This window comes from Triticum aestivum, chromosome 5B, assembly GCF_018294505.1.
Source record: "Triticum aestivum cultivar Chinese Spring chromosome 5B, IWGSC CS RefSeq v2.1, whole genome shotgun sequence".
Lineage (NCBI taxonomy): Eukaryota > Viridiplantae > Streptophyta > Magnoliopsida > Poales > Poaceae > Triticum > Triticum aestivum.
In genome coordinates, this window is record NC_057807.1 from 650,335,739 (window position 1) to 650,353,816 (window position 18,078).

At 46.6% G+C, this 18,078-nt stretch overlaps 1 protein-coding gene across 1 annotated transcript; it reads right to left on the minus strand.

Moving 5' to 3' along the window:
- Nucleotides 1–9,292: 9,292 nt before the first annotated feature.
- Nucleotides 9,293–13,275, minus strand: LOC123115175 (neural Wiskott-Aldrich syndrome protein-like). The gene is made up of 3 exons (XM_044536413.1): nt 13,240–13,275; nt 12,011–12,338; nt 9,293–9,406 (listed from the first exon to the last, which is right to left on the minus strand). Exons 1-3 carry the CDS (start codon nt 13,273–13,275, stop codon nt 9,306–9,308), a joined length of 465 nt encoding a protein of 154 aa, XP_044392348.1. The 3' UTR covers nt 9,293–9,305.
- Between the last annotated feature and the right edge of the window lie 4,803 nt (nt 13,276–18,078).

Here is an 18,078-nt window from a genome sequence, read left to right on the forward strand (position 1 = left end):
AGTTCACGGCGCCCGTGCTCCTGCTCCCCCTCTCAATGGACTTCTTGCATTTACGCCCTCGGGTTATCTCTCAATGGGGTTCGTTTGGCTCCTTGGACCAATTATTTCTTGCCACACTAGCCATACAACCTTGTAGTCGAATCGGTTACATATACACATGGTGTCGCTATAGCTGTTGATGCAGTGCGCGTAGACCATGGGCTTCTAGCGATGGAAAAAACCGATTCAAGTGCATTGACGGTAAGATTGAGGAACCTTTGTCATGCCCTCCTCGTACTTTCCGCCTCTTGACCTCCTCCTCCTCCACACAACCCTCCCCCCCCCCCACACACACACACCTTCATTGGCCCCCTCCCCTCTCTCTCTACCTTCATCGGTGGTGAGTAGGGAGACCCCTTGCTCCTCTAGTTGTACTAGTTAGGTTTTTGTCCCTTGATTACGTCATTTATGGAAGTTTCTCAAATTAGGGAGTTGTCGTCGTCAGTCTTCGCATATTCGTCTTTGTCCTTCAGTGGATTCTCAGTGCAGAAAGCCTACGTACGTGTGATCACCTTTCTTGAGAGGGGTGGGGGTTAACCTGGGTCCCTCGGGGTCTAGATCTTTGAGATTTCGTTCTTTTATCCCTTGTCGCTCTTGTTTGTCTTTGGTGAGGCGGCCGTGGTGGTGGCACCCTTGCTCGATAATGTGTGTATGTTTATCTTTCTTTTACTTCTAAATTAAATCCCCTACCATTGGTGTCTCTAGATGTCGAAGTTGATTTTCCTCTTCCTTTATTTATTCCTTTGGCAATCCTTCGATGGGTCTTCTTGTCTACTTCCTCCCAGATCGGAGGAAGGTGGTTTGGACGTTGAGCATGCATTTATTTCCTTCTCATTGTGACGCCCCCGATTCAATCGTACACTAATCATGCACGCAAATGTGTACGATCAAGATCAGGGACTCACGGGAAGATATCACAACACAACTCTACAAATAAAATAAGTCATACAAGCATCATAATACAAGCCAGGGGCCTCGAGGGCTCGAATACAAGCGCTCGATCATAGACGAGTCAGCGGAAGCAACAATATCTGAGTACAGACATAAGTTAAACAAGTTTGCCTTAAGAAGGCTAGCACAAACTGGGATACAGATCGAAAGAGGCGCAGGCCTCCTGCCTGGGATCCTCCTAAACTACTCCTGGTCGTCGTCAGCGGGCTGCACGTAGTAGTAGGCACCTCCGGTGTAGTAGGGGTCGTCATCGACGGTGGCGTCTGGCTCCAGGGCTCCAGCATCTGGTTGCGACAACCAGGTAGAAGGGAAGGGGGAAAAGAGGGAGAAAAGCAACCGTGAGTACTCATCCAAAGTACTCGCAAGCAAGGAACTACACTACATATGCATGGGTATATGTGTAAGGAGGCCATATCAGTGGACTGAACTGCAGAATGCCAGAATAAGAGGGGGATAGCTAATCCTGTCGAAGACTACGCTTCTGGCAGCCTCCGTCTTGCAGCATGTAGAAGAGAGTAGATTGAAGTCCTCCAAGTAGCATCTCCAAGTAGCAATCCAGTAGCATCTCCAGTCGCATCGCATAGCATAATCCTACCCGGCGATCCTCTCCTCGTCGCCCTGTAGAAAAGCGATCACCGGGTTGTCTGTGGAACTTGGAAGGGTGTGTTTTATTAAGTATCCGGTTCTAGTTGTCATAAGGTCAAGGTACAACTCCAAGTCGTCCTGTTACCGAAGATCACGGCTATTCGAATAGATTAACTTCCCTGCAGGGGTGCACCACATAACCCAACACGCTCGATCCCATTTGGCCGGACACACTTTCCTGGGTCATGCCCGGCCTCGGAAGATCAACACGTCGCAGCCCCACCTAGGCAAAACAGAGAGGCCAGCACGCCGGTCTAAACCTAAGCGCACAGGGGTCTGGGCCCATCGCCCATAGCACACCTGCACGTTGCGAGGGCGGCCGGAAAGCAGACCTAGCCCTAGTAGGCGTTCCAGTCCAATTCGGCGCGCGCCGCTCCGTCGCTGACGTCTGAAGTGCTTCGGCTGATACCACGACGTCGGGATACCCATAACTACTCCCACGTAGATGGTTAGTGCGTATAGGCTCGTAGCCAGACTCAGATCAAATACCAAGATCTCGTTAAGCGTGTTAAGTATCCGCGAACGCCGAACAGGGCCAGGCCCACCTGTCTCCTAGGTGGTCTCAACCTGCCCTGTCGCTCCGCCACAAAGTAACAGTCGAGGGCCGTCGGGAACCCAGGACCACCTCTACCGGGATGGAGCCACCTGTCCTTTCAGCCCCCTCGTCAGAATCACTTGCGGGTACTCAATGAGCTGACCCGACTTTAGTCACCATCTGTATAGTATGTATGTATGTATAGTATATACCCGTGATCACCTCCCAAGTGATCACGGCCCGATAGTATAGCAAGGCAGACTGACAAGAATGTAGGGTCAATGATGATAAACTAGCATCCTATACTAAGCATTTAGGATTGCGGGTAAGGTATCAATGACTGTAGCAGCAATGACAGGCTATGCAGCAGAATAGGATTAACGGAAAGCAGTAACATGCTACGCTACTCTAATGCAAGCAGTATAGAGAAGAGTAGGCGATATCTGGTGATCAAGGGGGGGGGCTTGCCTGGTTGCTCAGACAAGAAGGAGGGGTCGTCGATGACGTAGTCGTCCACAGGGGCATCAGCATCGTCACGGGGGCTACCGGAGAGAAGAGGGGGGAGAAACAGTAAATACATAGCAAGCAAGTGCATAACAGGTCAACAAGCAGAGCTAGACGTGTTCTAACGCGGTATGAGGTGATACCGGTGAAGGGGGGAAACATCCGGGAAAGTACCCCCAGTGTTTCGTGTTTTCGGACAGATGAACCGGAGGTGAAATGTTGCAGGTTCTCTATGCTAGGGACGCGTGGCGGACGAACGGGCTGCGTATCCGGGTTTGTCTCGTTGTTCTGAGCAACTTTCATGTACAAAGTTTTTCTATCTGAGCTACGGTTTATTTTATATGATTTTCTAAAGTTTTAAATCATTTTTAGAATTTATTTAATTCAACATTATCCAGAATAGTGTTTGCTGACATCATCATGACGTTAGCATGACATCAGCAGTCAACAGAGGTGTTGACTGGTCAAACTGACATGTGGGTCCAGTGGGACCCACCTGTCATACACTGATAGGTTGATTAGGGTTTAGGTTAAACTAATTTTTGTTTAATTAAACTAACAGGTTAATTAGACTAATTAAATAGGATTAATTAACTTAATTAATTAACTTAATTAATTAAATTTATCTTTATTATTATTATTATAAAAAACCTATTTTTTTAATTTTCGTTAAGGGCGTGGGCCCCATCTGTCATTGTCACACGGGGGGTCTTTAGCGGGCGCTGGCGCTACCGGTAACGGGCGGCGGGGCGTGCTGGTGTGGGCGCTAGCGAAAATGGGCGGAGCCCCGGTGCGGGCATAACCCGCCCAGACGACGCGCCAGAGCCGGCCACGGGCGCCGACGGCCAAGGGCACACGAGCGCCGGCCGGAATAGGGCGGCGGGACGGAGGGGAGCGGAGCCATGGGCGCGCGTGTGCCGGCGAGCGACAACGCGGCGTAGGCGGACGGGCGAGGCACGGTGGCTGTGGCAGCCAGAGGCAGGCGCGCGGGGCACGGCCCCGGGCGACGTGCGCAAGAGCAGGGGAGGTGGGCGCGTGCACGGGACGTCAGTGGCAAACGCAAGCAAGTGCGTGGAGCCGAACAACAAATGTGAGCGATGCTCGGGGCGCGGGGAGCGCGCGCTCACCCCGAGCGCGGGCGCGGCTAGATCCGACAACGGGAGTAGAGGGGGGAAGAGGAGAGGGGAGCCGCTCACGTGCGAGGAGGGAAGAGGCGACGAGGCTCAGTGATGCGAGTCCGGGAGGAGGCAGTCTAGCGGGGAGGAGTCGAGCGCGACGGGGCGGCGGCCGATCCGGCGAAGACGGTGAGGGGGGCTCCGGCGGCGGTCCAGCGGTGTCGGAGGTGGTGGCGGTGACGGCGCACGACGGGTCGGGGGCGTCAGTTGCCCCCGATCTAGATCCACTCGGGACGGGGCCGACGGTCGTGCAGGTCACGCGGGGGGTGAGCCCCCCCCCTAGTGGGCGTCGCGTGGGTGCGGTGGGGAAGGCGGCGCTGGGAGGGAGACGAGGGGAGAGGGTTCGATCCCGATCCAGGGGAATCGGGGGAGGGAGTGGGGCGAGTGGGGGGGTTAGGGTTTGCGGGGTGGTTGGACCGGGGTATGTAGGCCGAGGGTAGAGGGTGGGCCGGCCTGCTAGTGGCCACGTGGGCCAAACGGCCCAGGGAGTGTTCTTCTCCTGTTGTTTTATTTTGTTTTATTTTTATTTATTCTTTTCTGTATTATTTTAGTTTCACATTGTTATAGTTTAGATAATATATAAAACTAGTTCCTAATTTAGTTTCACAAATATGTCACTGCCCCATTAGTGCGTGCAATTAAATAAATTAGCTTAATATTTTATTAATTGAAAAGGGCATTTAATTATCTGTTTCCGCTACTGTTTTATTTATTTCAAAATATTTAAACATTTTGTAAAAGTGTGGTTACTTCACCAAAATAATTTATGGATTATTTTCCGCAAACCAAACATTTTAGTTTTAACGTTTGAAAACTTTTGATGTTTAACTTGATTTTCAAATTTGAATTTGGATCGGTTTTTGAACTAACCCAAGATCATCTACTGTGACAGAGGTGACGGGGCATCATTAACGGGGTTTACTGTAGCCTAATTATCCGGGCGTCACAATTCTCCTCCACTACAAGAAATCTCGTCCCGAGATTTAAGCGGTGGAGTAAGGGGCGAAGGTGTTGGTAGCGAAAAAAACTAACGAGTCTTCTCGGTCTTGGTTGCTCTTCTCGAAGTGGTCGATCCATTACATTGATGTCTTTATTTTTCTGCTTCAGGTCATTAAGATGAAGTCGGCATCCTTTCTTCGTAAACTCCATCGTACTAACGAAAGAATAAAGGGGGACTATTCCGGGAGAACGGGCCTCGGCAAGGTTGACTATTTGGTAGATAACATCGGGGAGGGAGGCGGAAAGTAACTCTCGAATTGAAACCTCCGAAAATATCGAGAGCCAAGTAAGGAGTTATTATGGGAAGTTTCAAGTGGGTAGGCAATCGTTCGATGCTTGAAACAAAGTCTGAAAGGGGTTCAAGCAACGGGAATAAGTATTGCGTAGGATACCAGAATTGATCACTAGGAAGGTGCCTCATGAGTTACATACGACGCCAAGAGCGAGGAACAACTTTGGCAACAGGGAAGCACAGGAGAGTTAGGTTTCGATCCTGTGGAACTGTGGTTTACGGGCCCACCATGTGGTTGAAAGTAGGAAGGGGGCCGACATTTTGCACGGTCATGATAGTAAGGTGTGTCAAAGGGTAGCCTGTCAGACATGTCGGCAACAACATCGATACCAAGGGCGAGGGACGAAGAGAACCATTTTCCTGCTCGTTGAACGAGGCGGGCCAATAGGCAAAGTTCTCGTCCATGGGTGGTTACCGGAATGTTTTCAACAATAGTAATAGGGTCTTGCTGACAGAGTTGTACACCGAGGTGTTTACATAAGCAGGAGAATATCACTGCTTAGATCATATAGATCACAAGAAAGGTTAAACAAAACAATGGAAAGGAAAAGGTGCTCATCAGATCAAATAGAACAATGGAATGGAAAATGTGTTTATACACATATTTCAGGGGTATATCCTTCCCAAGGACAAGCAGAACATGATAAACATGACATGATATTAAGTAGAAAAGCCTCTAGGTGAGGGGAGAGAAATTTTCATGACATTATCCATACAACGGTGTTTGGATAATTGAGCAAGAAACGTTTAGCATTGGGCTTCAAATGTTCTTGTTGAAACATCGAAGTACCATAGACATGCTTCAAGATAGAATTGACATGGTCTTCATGTGAAGACCAGACTTTGGAAACATGAAGGATCCATCAGGAATAACTTGTAGAATAAGTCTTACAATTTCCTCATGGATGAATGGATAACCTTGCTGAAAAGGAATCTATAATGATAGGTCCTCCAGCCAGGGGGGGGGTGCTAGGCATGACATCATGTTACCGGGTCATCAAAGGACAAACAACATAACTCATGGAAAGTTGTCCCATCCATCATATCCGACCGAGATTCATATCCAATTGGTGTCATGATACCTCAGACTCAGGGGGTCCGAGAGGAAAAGGTGCAACACAAATCGACGAAATGACATTGCAAGCTTCTCGGGAAATGAACTATGGGAGCGGGTTTCTGAAGCAATAGTTCACCATTAAACCAAGGAGAGGACAAGGAGGTGTCTGGTGAACTCAACGGCAATTCACCGATATTCCCAAAAGATGGATTTCCACCATTAGGTGAACAAGGAGATAACATTTGTCAGATCAAATGATATAAGGAAGTATGCTCGAGGAAAACATACACAAGTAAACATTGGTTGAAAGGTGCGCCCGAAATATGGGTTGGGTTGCACGACCAATGTCAGAATGGTGATTCAGTAATCAATAGCCTAAGAATAAACTTTCGACCATTAACTTCAAAAATAGGGTTGCTAGAAGGAAAGAATCCAAACAACACCGTTCACTTGTTGGAATTAACACAGGGACCAAGAAAGAATGGTGATGGTGAGAAGTATTTCTATGTCAAGAATTCTCAAGAGGTGGAACAAATCTCAGAACATTCTTGACATAAAGGATGGTAATACTCCAAGGTAAAGAAGAACAATTGCTGGATAGCAAGGAAACCAAGGTACAACACAAATTGTGAACAAGTTTGTGTTGGGGGGGGGGAGACAAGAATGTTGCCGATGATAACTCAAATCATCGAGGGACAAGGATGGTATTTCTCATCATGAATTCAATTGATATCCTGGAAGAACTCATAAGGTTGATGAGGATCACGACACATTTGTCGCGAGAGTTCATGAAGATGTAATCGATCAGCAATGACATCAAGTCTAAGTAATGATGAAGTGAAATGTTATTGGAACCAAGGGTACGACACAAACTCGAAACGAAGCTTGTTGTTCAAGGCGAAATGATATGACGATGAGGATCGACGTAAGGTTAGTTCATCGTCGGAAATTGTGCTCCGAGAAGAAGGACCGGGTAGCACAGTTAAAATCATCACGGCAAAGATATAGCCAAACAGGCTAGGAATGGCGTGGTCGGGTACAAACTCGTACTTATAGAAGCTTACTGAAGAGTTGTTGAACCGTAGAGCGGACTCGGTTCAGTTATCGGTGTCTTTGAGTGTTCAATAACTCCGAGCCCATGAAAAATTGTAATCGGTGAGTATGTAGTACTTGATGAAGAACTCATAAGAAATTATGCAGTTCCAAGATAATCTCGAGATACCAGGTGGTAATACTCGACGACAGATCAACTAGAAGTTGAACTGGGGTATTGCTCTATAGAAGACAAGTGCTTAAACTTGCACAGGACATGATATTTAAAGGAGAACATGGTCAGAACCACGATTGCATAAAGGCCAGATCTCAGATATAAGATGAACTTATACCAAGGGAATAATTGATTTTAAAAGAAGCTTCGATGAGAGGATGTACATCGTGTCCATGGGCATGAACGCAAAGTTCAAGGTCGACTCCCACTTCTCCAATGCACAACCTTTCATTCACTTCTCGCGCTCAATGAAGTTGTAGTTTGAAATTTTATCTGGCAAAATACCAGAAGAGTACGACTCGTGAAAACTTTCGAGTTCACACCCATTAAGGAAGGCATAGGTTCAACCCATCGGGGCATCTTAGAATCATATACCAGAATCTTTAGAAGTAATTAACTCAAGATCGAAGACAGAGCATGGTTAAGAAAGCAGAGGATACAATTTACCAAAGGCATTATGTATCAGAGGAAAGGCTCACAAGGTTATTGAATATGAAGGGCGTTGTCAGATAAAATCCAACAAAGGATCTGGTGGTCCACAAGGGATCTGACGTGAGCATCGGTACTCAACTAGAGGAAGAAGATTGCAAGGAGATCAGATTATAGAAACAACTGACTAACTCAATTGTCAAATGCAAAGGAATTATGATTTCCAAATCAAGGGATCAGAAGCAATGCTCTGAGTAGGGATGGATAAGTTGAATAGCCTTACGGTACAATCAATGACAATTGGATTGGTCGAGAACCAATTCCAGTTAAAAGAATGACAACTTAGCCGGAGAAGTAATTTATAAGGATCAATGATGATTGCAGGCATTCGCAAACATATTGAGTCAACAGACTCAAAATGATAATGACAAGGAATGTCATTAAGACTACGAGACTTATGGGATTAACCATAATGCGAGCAAGCAAGAATTTCAAGAGCCAAAGGCTCCAGAGGATTTTAGGAAGATCGAATAGTATTTTGAAGACTTTTGTGAAACTCATGAACAACTGGGGATGAGCGGATACTTGACAAGTGCGGGGATTTATTTGAAGGGGTATTCATGTGGCAAAGAACTGCTAGGCAGTAGGCACGAAGTATTCTCGGAACAATAGAGGAAACTTCAGGTATCTTGTAATAACAAGAACAATGGGGAATGATCGTAAGAATGGCAAGTGTAAGTAGTTATCCATAAGGATTTATCGGTGGTCGGGAATAGCAAAAGTGATGGGCACAAAGTCTCGAGAGAATATCAAAGAGTATCTCTGAAATCTTCTGGTGCAGTCGGTGACCATCTGGACTGAAGGGGCTCTCTGGGAGAAAGTATTTTCGAGAACCTAAAGTTAGTTTTTAGTAAAATCGTTTAACCCGAATAGAAGAGGGTTCAGAATCCCAGAGTAAAGGTCGAGGAATAAAAGATCCTAATACCACCCGATGGCGACGTGGGCCCGTAAGGCACACAGCCATGTTAGTAAAAGTTTTTGCAATGACTAGACTCGACTTCGGCCAAGGAGTGTGGAAGGGGGATTCCTACAGGCAGTCGGCTCTGATACCAACTTGTGACGCCCCCGATTCAATCGTACACTAATCATGCACGCAAATGTGTACGATCAAGATCAGGGACTCACGGGAAGATATCACAACACAACTCTACAAATAAATAAGTCATACAAGCATCATAATACAAGCCAGGGGCCTCGAGGGCTCGAATAGAAGTGCTCGATCATAGACGAGTCAGCGGAAGCAACAACATCTGAGTACAGACATAAGTTAAACAAGTTTGCCTTAAGAAGGCTAGCACAAACTGGGATACAGATCGAAAGAGGCGCAGGCCTCCTGCCTGGGATCCTCCTAACTACTCCTGGTCGTCGTCAGCGGGCTGCACGTAGTAGTAGGCACCTCCGGTGTAGTAGGGGTCGTCGTCGACGGTGGCGTCTGGCTCCAGGGCTCCAGCATCTGGTTGCGACAACCAGGTAGAAGGGAAAGGGGGAAAAGAGGGAGAAAAGCATCCGTGAGTACTCATCCAAAGTACTCGCAAGCAAGGAACTACACTACATATGCATGGGTATATGTGTAAGGAGGCCATATCAGTGGACTGAACTGCAGAATGCCAGAATAAGAGGGGGATAGCTAATCCTGTCGAAGACTACGCTTCTGGCAGCCTCCGTCTTGCAGCATGTAGAAGAGAGTAGATTGAAGTCCTCCAAGTAGCATCTCTAAGTAGCAATCCAGTAGCATCTCCAAGGATCCAGCATCGCATAGCATAATCCTACCCGGCGATCCTCTCCTCGTCGCCCTGTAGAAAAGCGATCACCGGGTTGTCTGTGGAACTTGGAAGGGTGTGTTTTATTAAGTATCCGGTTCTAGTTGTCATAAGGTCAAGGTACAACTCCAAGTCGTCCTGTTACCGAAGATCACGGCTATTCGAATAGATTAACTTCCCTGCAGGGGTGCACCACATAACCCAACACGCTCGATCCCATTTGGCCGGACACACTTTCCTGGGTCATGCCCGGCCTCGGAAGATCAACACGTCGCAGCCCCACCTAGGCAAAACAGAGAGGCCAGCACGCCGGTCTAAACCTAAGCGCACAGGGGTCTGGGCCCATCGCCCATAGCACACCTGCACGTTGCGAGGGCGGCCGGAAGCAGACCTAGCCTAGTGGCGTTCCAGTCCAATTCGGCGCGCGCCGCTCCGTCGCTGACGTCTGAAGTGCTTCGGCTGATACCACGACGTCGGGATACCCATAACTACTCCCACGTAGATGGTTAGTGCGTATAGGCTCGTAGCCAGACTCAGATCAAATACCAAGATCTCGTTAAGCGTGTTAAGTATCCGCGAACGCCGAACAGGGCCAGGCCCACCTGTCTCCTAGGTGGTCTCAACCTGCCCTGTCGCTCCGCCACAAAGTAACAGTCGAGGGCCGTCGGGAACCCAGGCCCACCTCTACCGGGATGGAGCCACCTGTCCTTTCAGCCCCCTCGTCAGAATCACTTGCGGGTACTCAATGAGCTGACCCGACTTTAGTCACCATCTGTATAGTATGTATGTATGTATAGTATATACCCGTGATCACCTCCCAAGTGATCACGGCCCGATAGTATAGCAAGGCAGACTGACAAGAATGTAGGGCCAATGATGATAAACTAGCATCCTATACTAAGCATTTAGGATTGCAGGTAAGGTATCAATGACTGTAGCAGCAATGACAGGCTATGCAGCAGAATAGGATTAACGGAAAGCAGTAACATGCTACACTACTCTAATGCAAGCAGTATAGAGAAGAGTAGGCGATATCTGGTGATCAAGGGGGGGGGCTTGCCTGGTTGCTCAGACAAGAAGGAGGGGTCGTCGGTGACGTAGTCGTCCACAGGGGCATCAGCATCGTCACGGGGGCTACCGGAGAGAAGAGGGGGGAGAAACAGTAAATACATAGCAAGCAAGTGCATAACAGGTCAACAAGCAAAGCTAGACGTGTTCTAACGCGGTATGAGGTGATACCGGTGAAGGGGGGAAACATCCGGGAAAGTACCCCCAGTGTTTCGTGTTTTCGGACAGATGAACCGGAGGTGAAATGTTGCAGGTTCTCTATGCTAGGGACGCGTGGCGGACGAACGGGCTGCGTATCCGGGTTTGTCTCGTTGTTCTGAGCAACTTTCATGTACAAAGTTTTTCTATCTGAGCTACGGTTTATTTTATATGATTTTCTAAAGTTTTAAATCATTTTTAGAATTTATTTAATTCAACATTATCCAGAATAGTGTTTGCTGACATCATCATGACGTTAGCATGACATCAGCAGTCAACAGAGGTGTTGACTGGTCAAACTGACATGTGGGTCCAGTGGGACCCACCTGTCATACACTGATAGGTTGATTAGGGTTTAGGTTAAACTAATTTTTGTTTAATTAAACTAACAGGTTAATTAGACTAATTAAATAGGATTAATTAACTTAATTAATTAACTTAATTAATTAAATTTATCTTTATTATTATTATTATTATAAAAAACCTATTTTTTTAATTTTCGTTCTGGGCGTGGGCCCCATCTGTCATTGTCACACGGGGGGTCTTTAGCGGGCGCTGGCGCTACCGGTAACGGGCGGCGGGGCGTGCTGGTGTGGGCGCTAGCGAAACGGGGCGGAGCCCCGGTGTGCGGGCATAACCCGCCCAGACGACGCGCCAGAGCCGGCCACGGGCGCCGACGGCCAAGGGCACACGAGCGCCGGCCGGAATAGGGCGGCGGGACGGAGGGGACCGGAGCCATGGGCGCGCGTGTGCCGGCGAGCGACAACGCGGCGTAGGCGGACGGGCGAGGCACGGTGGCTGTGGCAGCCAGAGGCAGGCGCGCGGGGCACGGCCCCGGGCGACGTGCGCAAGAGCAGGGGAGGTGGGCGCGTGCACGGGACGTCAGTGGCAAACGCAAGCAAGTGCGTGGAGCCGAACAACAAATGTGAGCGATGCTCGGGGCGCGGGGAGCGCGCGCTCACCCCGAGCGCGGGCGCGGCTAGATCCGACAACGGGAGTAGAGGGGGGAAGAGGAGAGGGGAGCCGCTCACGTGCGAGGAGGGAAGAGGCGACGAGGCTCAGTGATGCGAGTCCGGGAGGAGGCAGTCCAGCGGGGAGGAGTCGAGGGCGACGGGGCGGCGGCCGATCCGGCGAAGACGGTGAGGGGGGCTCCGGCGGCGGTCCAGCGGTGTCGGAGGTGGTGGCGGTGACGGCGCACGACGGGTCGGGGGCGTCAGTTGCCCCCGATCTAGATCCACTCGGGACGGGGCCGACGGTCGTGCAGGTCACGCGGGGGTGAGCCCCCCCCCCTAGTGGGCGTCGCGTGGGTGCGGTGGGGAAGGCGGCGCTGGGAGGGAGACGAGGGGAGAGGGTTCGATCCTGATCCAGGGGAATCGGGGGAGGGAGTGGGGCGAGTGGGGGGGTTAGGGTTTGCGGGGTGGTTGGACCGGGGTATGTAGGCCGAGGGTAGAGGGTGGGCCGGCCTGCTAGTGGCCACGTGGGCCAAACGGCCCAGGGAGTGTTCTTCTCTTGTTGTTTTATTTTGTTTTATTTTTATTTATTCTTTTCTGTATTATTTTAGTTTCACATTGTTATAGTTTAGATAATATATAAAACTAGTTCCTAATTTAGTTTCACAAGTATGTCACTGCCCCATTAGTTCGTGCAATTAAATAAATTAGCTTAATATTTTATTAATTGAAAAGGGCATTTAATTATCTGTTTCCGCTACTGTTTTATTTATTTCAAAATATTTAAACATTTTGTAAAAGTGTGGTTACTTCACCAAAATAATTTATGGATTATTTTCCGCAAACCAAACATTTTAGTTTTAACGTTTGAAAATTTTTGATGTTTAACTTGATTTTCAAATTTGAATTTGGATCGGTTTTTGAACTAACCCAAGATCATCTACTGTGACAGAGGTGACGGGGCATCATTAACGGGGTTTACTGTAGCCTAATTATCCGGGCGTCACACTCATCCTTCACATGCGCATGAGAATAATGTCATTCTTCTTGAACATAGTTGAGGGAGTGACCCCCTAGTTTAGGGCTTGACTGGATGTCGGAGCTTGTTGGATGGTTTCGGTGTGTTTTCTCGATTTCACTCTTGCAGCTACAGTTGTTGTGGAGCCAGCGGCCAAGTGTGGATGTTAGGGTGTGTTGAAAGCCCTCAACGATGTCCCCATATTGCCGACAACAACCATAGGTTTTCACTTGTTGATGATGTTTCAGCAATAATCGATGACGGTTCTTTCTTGCCACACTAGCCAAACAACCTTGTTGTTTACACTAGATAGAATAGAAGTGCCCATTTTTCCACGTGTTGTGATTCAAGATAATCATTTTCACTACAACTTAGTTAAAAGTCTATACTACATTAGAGGGACTAGCAAAGGCCCCGTTCAAGATAATCTTTTATCCCTTGTCACTCTCGTTTGTCTTTGGTGAGGCGGCCGTGGTGAAGCCACCCTTAGCCGATAGTGTGCATATGTTTCTCTTCCCCTTGCCCCTAAATTAAATCCGCTAACATTGGTTTCTGTGCTGGCGTTCAAGCTGTGGAGGATGGAGGGCCCTTGTCATAAAGTGTAAGGTTGTGAAGGATCTATGGCACGGTCTGGAGTTGGCAAAAGTGAGGGAGCAACTTGGAAGTTTCTCAGGTGTGCATGCAATGATGGACTCTTTATGGGGGCTAAGTGAAAATACTAGCATCCAAATAGTCACCCTTTGGTGGAACTGGTGGAATAACATAAACATAGTTCGCGAAGGTGAGATGTCGGTCCCAGTGAATGAAATGATCGGACGAGTACGTGCTGATTCCATGGAATATATGCAATAGTTCATTCCAAGGAGAAGGGGTGACAATGCAGTGAAGTGGAAACCATCTGGTGACAGTATGCTCAAGGCCAATCTCGACGAGGCCTATACACCTAGAAATAACTATGGTTGTTGGCTATGGTCGTCAGAGATAGCATGGCCAGGGATGGCGTTGTGAACAAGTGCATGATGCATTTGGCGCTGAATTGTTGGCTATGTCTGTAGCGGTACAAATTGTAGCACATCTTGGGGCTTAAGGTGATCTTCAAGACGGATTCCCTACTCTTAGCTAATGTGCTCCATCTTTGGAAGGTGGCTTCCTCACCTCTCGCAACAGTCATCGAAGACACTAAGTATCAACTCAAACTTTGGTTCTACAAGCTTAGTGTCAATGTATGTCGTAGAGGTGCAAATTCTGTAAACTCATGAGCTTGCATGTATTGGTTGTTTATGTTTGCCAAAATATAGTATTAGCTGGAACCCTATTGTACCGCCCGAAGTGGCTAAATGTGTCTTAGGCAATCTGACTGGGCACCGTTGATTTATAAAGCTCTGCTTTACCTACAAAAACAATACTGAGTGTCCAGTTACATGTGACAATATATGTACCATCACCAAATCGGTTGCGTATACACATGGTGTCACTATAGTTGATGACGCAGTGCGTGTAGATCGTGGGCTTCCAATGATAGAAAAAAATAGTTCCACATGCATTTATGGGAAGATTGAGGGACCTTTTTAACGCCCTCCTCATTCTTCCACCTCCACCCCCCCCCTTCACCCCTCCCTCTCTATGAGCCCTTGCTCCCCTAGTTATGTAGTCAGGTTTTCTGTTCCTTGATTATGCCATTTATGGCAGTTTCTCAAGTTAGGAAGTTCTCATCGGCGGCCTTCGCCTAATGTTGGTCTTTGTCCTTCAATTCAATATGCCAACCCTTTGGTAGATTCTCGTTGGAATAGCCTACGTATGTGTGATTGCCTTTCTTGAAGGATGCGGGGGGTAACGCAGGTCCCTCGAGTATAGATCTTTGAGATCCAGTTCTTTTATCCCTGTCGCTCTTGTTTGTCTTTGGTGAGGCGGTCGTGATGGTAGCACCCTTAGTCTATAACGTTCATACGTTTCTCTTTAGGTTACTCCTAAACTAAATCACCTACCATTGGTTTCTCTGGTTTCCAAAGTTGATCTTCCTCTTCCTTTATTTATTCCTTTGGCAATCCTTCGATGGTTCTTATTGTCTACTTCCTCCTCATTCGGATGAAGGTGATTTAGGTGTTGAGCATGTATTTCTTTCCTCATATTTGGCCTTCCCCATCCCAAATTTCTCAAGTGGTGTTTTCTCATCCTTCAAACACATGGGAATAGCCTCCTTCTCATTGAACCTAGTTGAGGGAGTAACCCCCAGATTGAGAGCTTGCCAAGATGTCGGAGCTTCTTGCTTGGCTCCCGTGTGTTTTACCAGCTTCACTCTTCAGCTATGGTTGTTGTGGAGCCTGTGATCAAGTGTGGATGTTAGGGTGTGTTGAAATCCCTTAACGGTTCCCCCTCTTTCCGGTGACAACCATAGGTTACATTGTTGATGACGTTTCAACATCAATCGATGACAATTCTTTCATGCCACACTAGATAGGACATAAGTGCCCATTTTTCCATGTGCTGTGATTCAGAACCATCATTCTCACTAAAACTTAGTTTCAAGTCTATACTACATTACATGAACTAGCAAAGTGCCCCGTGCATTGCTACCGGTGGCGGAGCTGACCAAGAATGTTAGAGTAGCAGAAAGCGGTGATTGCTACGGAACACAACATTAATCGAAGTGACATACGTATTGTTTTATAATTATGTAGTATGTCGTGGTAGGTGTGGTTTCTAATCGAGTCGCAGAGCATCACTATGTTGTTCAACTAACATGCATGGCAAACAATACCGAGTGTCCACTTATATGTGACAAGATATGTACCATCAGCAAATTTGTTACATATACACATGGTCTCGCTATAGCTCGTGGTGCACTGCGTGTAGATCGTGGGCTTCCAACGATAGAAAAAAAATAGTTCCAGTGCATTGATGAGAAGATGGAGTGACCTTTTTAATGCCCTCCTCATTCTGCCCACCTTCGGAGCTCCTCCAGACCACCCATTTCATCACCTCGCTCTCTCTCTATCTTAGCTTTCACCAGCAATGAGTAGGACGGCCCCTTTCTCCCATAGTTGCGTAGTTAGGTTTTTGTTCCTTGATTACGTCATTCATGGCAGTTTCTCAAGTTAGCAAGTTCGCATTGTCAGTCTTCGCCTAATGTTTGTCTATGTCCTTCGATTCAATCTACCAACCCTTTTGTGGATTCTCATTGGAGAAGCCTGCATACGTGCGATCGCCTTTCTTGAGGGGCGGGGGTTAAACCAGGTCCTTTCAGTCTACATCTCTGAGATCCAGAAAAATTATCCCTTGTCACTCTTGTTTGTATCTGGTGAGGCGATCGGGGTGGTAGCACCCCTAGCTATAGCATGCGTATGTTTCTCTTTGTTTTTCTCCTTATTAAATCCCTTACCGTTGGTTTGTCTAGTCTCCAAAGTTGGCCTTCATCTTCCTTTCATTTATTCCTTTGGCAATCATTCAATGGCTCTTCTTGTTTACCTCCTCCTCATTCGGAGGAAGGTGATTTGGGTGTTGACCATGTATTTCTTTCCTCGTATTTGTCCCTCCCCCTCCCAAAATCCTCAAGTGATGTTCTGTCATCATTCACACACACATGATAATAGCTTCCCTCTCATTGAACCTGGTTGAGGGAGTGAATCCCTGGTTTAGAGCTTGCCTTGATGCCAGAGCTTCTTGGTTGGCTCAGGTTTGTTTTCTTTGCTCCACTCTTGCAGCTACGGTTGTTGTGGAGCCTGCGACCAAGTGGGGATGTTAGGACGTGTTGAAAGCCCTTAACGGTGTCCTTATCTTGTCGATGACAGCCATATGTTTCGCTTGTTGTTCAACTTTGGTATGCAACTGTGACATGGGAGTCATTGCGAAGTGTGGAGCAGTTGATGTGCTCAAGCCCATCACGTGGATCATCCACCAACAATAGAGGGTGTACATGTCTTTTCTACGGAGTGCTTTCTATTTTGTCTTTTTCGTGGGGTTATTGCTACAATTATGGACTTTATGACTCTAACAACCCGACTATGACTCTACGAGCTTAATTAACACACATGGTTGTTATTTGCCGAAAAAGTGCATCGGTAATTGGCTACTACTTTGTTTGGCTACCTATTTGTTGGCAGCAAATAAAAAAAGTAAGGGCATGACCTACCCAAACTAAATCAAGAGTTATGAGCCATAAACTTGGACCGATGTTGGGATATGGACCCTAGGGTACTAATACATCTCATATACATCTATTCATTTCAGAGTTTAACCAAGTATATTTTCCCCATTTTTCATCAAATGATGAATTATTTTGAGGACTAACCCACTAACAAATGTCATAGGTTGTCTTTGCATTTGTGATATTTTTTGTTCAGATATTTTTTCCAAAAATATTGAAAATCCAAAAAAGGGAATTGATCCTCAAAAGAGAGAGACGGGTTTCTCCTACTCTTCGCATTATGCATGAAATTGACCATACAATGCATATGGATGCCCTAAATGGGTTGGCCTAATATCATCATGTTATTTTTATTTCTTTATGTAGCAAAGAAAAATTTATTAAAAATTCAAGTACTAAGGGGAAATGAATTGTCATACTCCCTCTGTTCCTAAATATAAGTCCTTCTAGAGATTCTAATAAGAGACTACATACGAAGCAAAATGAGTGAATCTACACTCTAAACTACGTCTATATACATCTGTATGTAGTTTATAGTGAAATCTCTAGAAAGACTTATATTTAGGAATGGAGGAAGTATATTCAAATAATAAAAATAATCAACTGAGATTTTTTATTCATAAAAATTTATTCATTTATTCATATATGTATTACAACATTAAAAAAATCAATATATTTGGATAAAATATTCGTCTTTGTTTAAAAAATGCTCATGTATTGTAAAAAATTACGTGCTTGGATAATGCTCTTTTTTGAAGAAAATGTTCATATATATTTTTGAAAATGTTCATGGTTTAAAATTCTTATGCTTTTTAGAATATAAATGTTAAAATGCAATTCTGATTGTGCCGTCAAACAACTTGATATTTATGTTCACATGCACTTGAAAAAAGCATTCTCTTGTTTTTTTTTCCAAAAGAGGAAACCCTAGAACAGGAAAAAAAATGAAAAATGAAAAGAGAAAGAGAATGGAAAATGGAAGAGCAG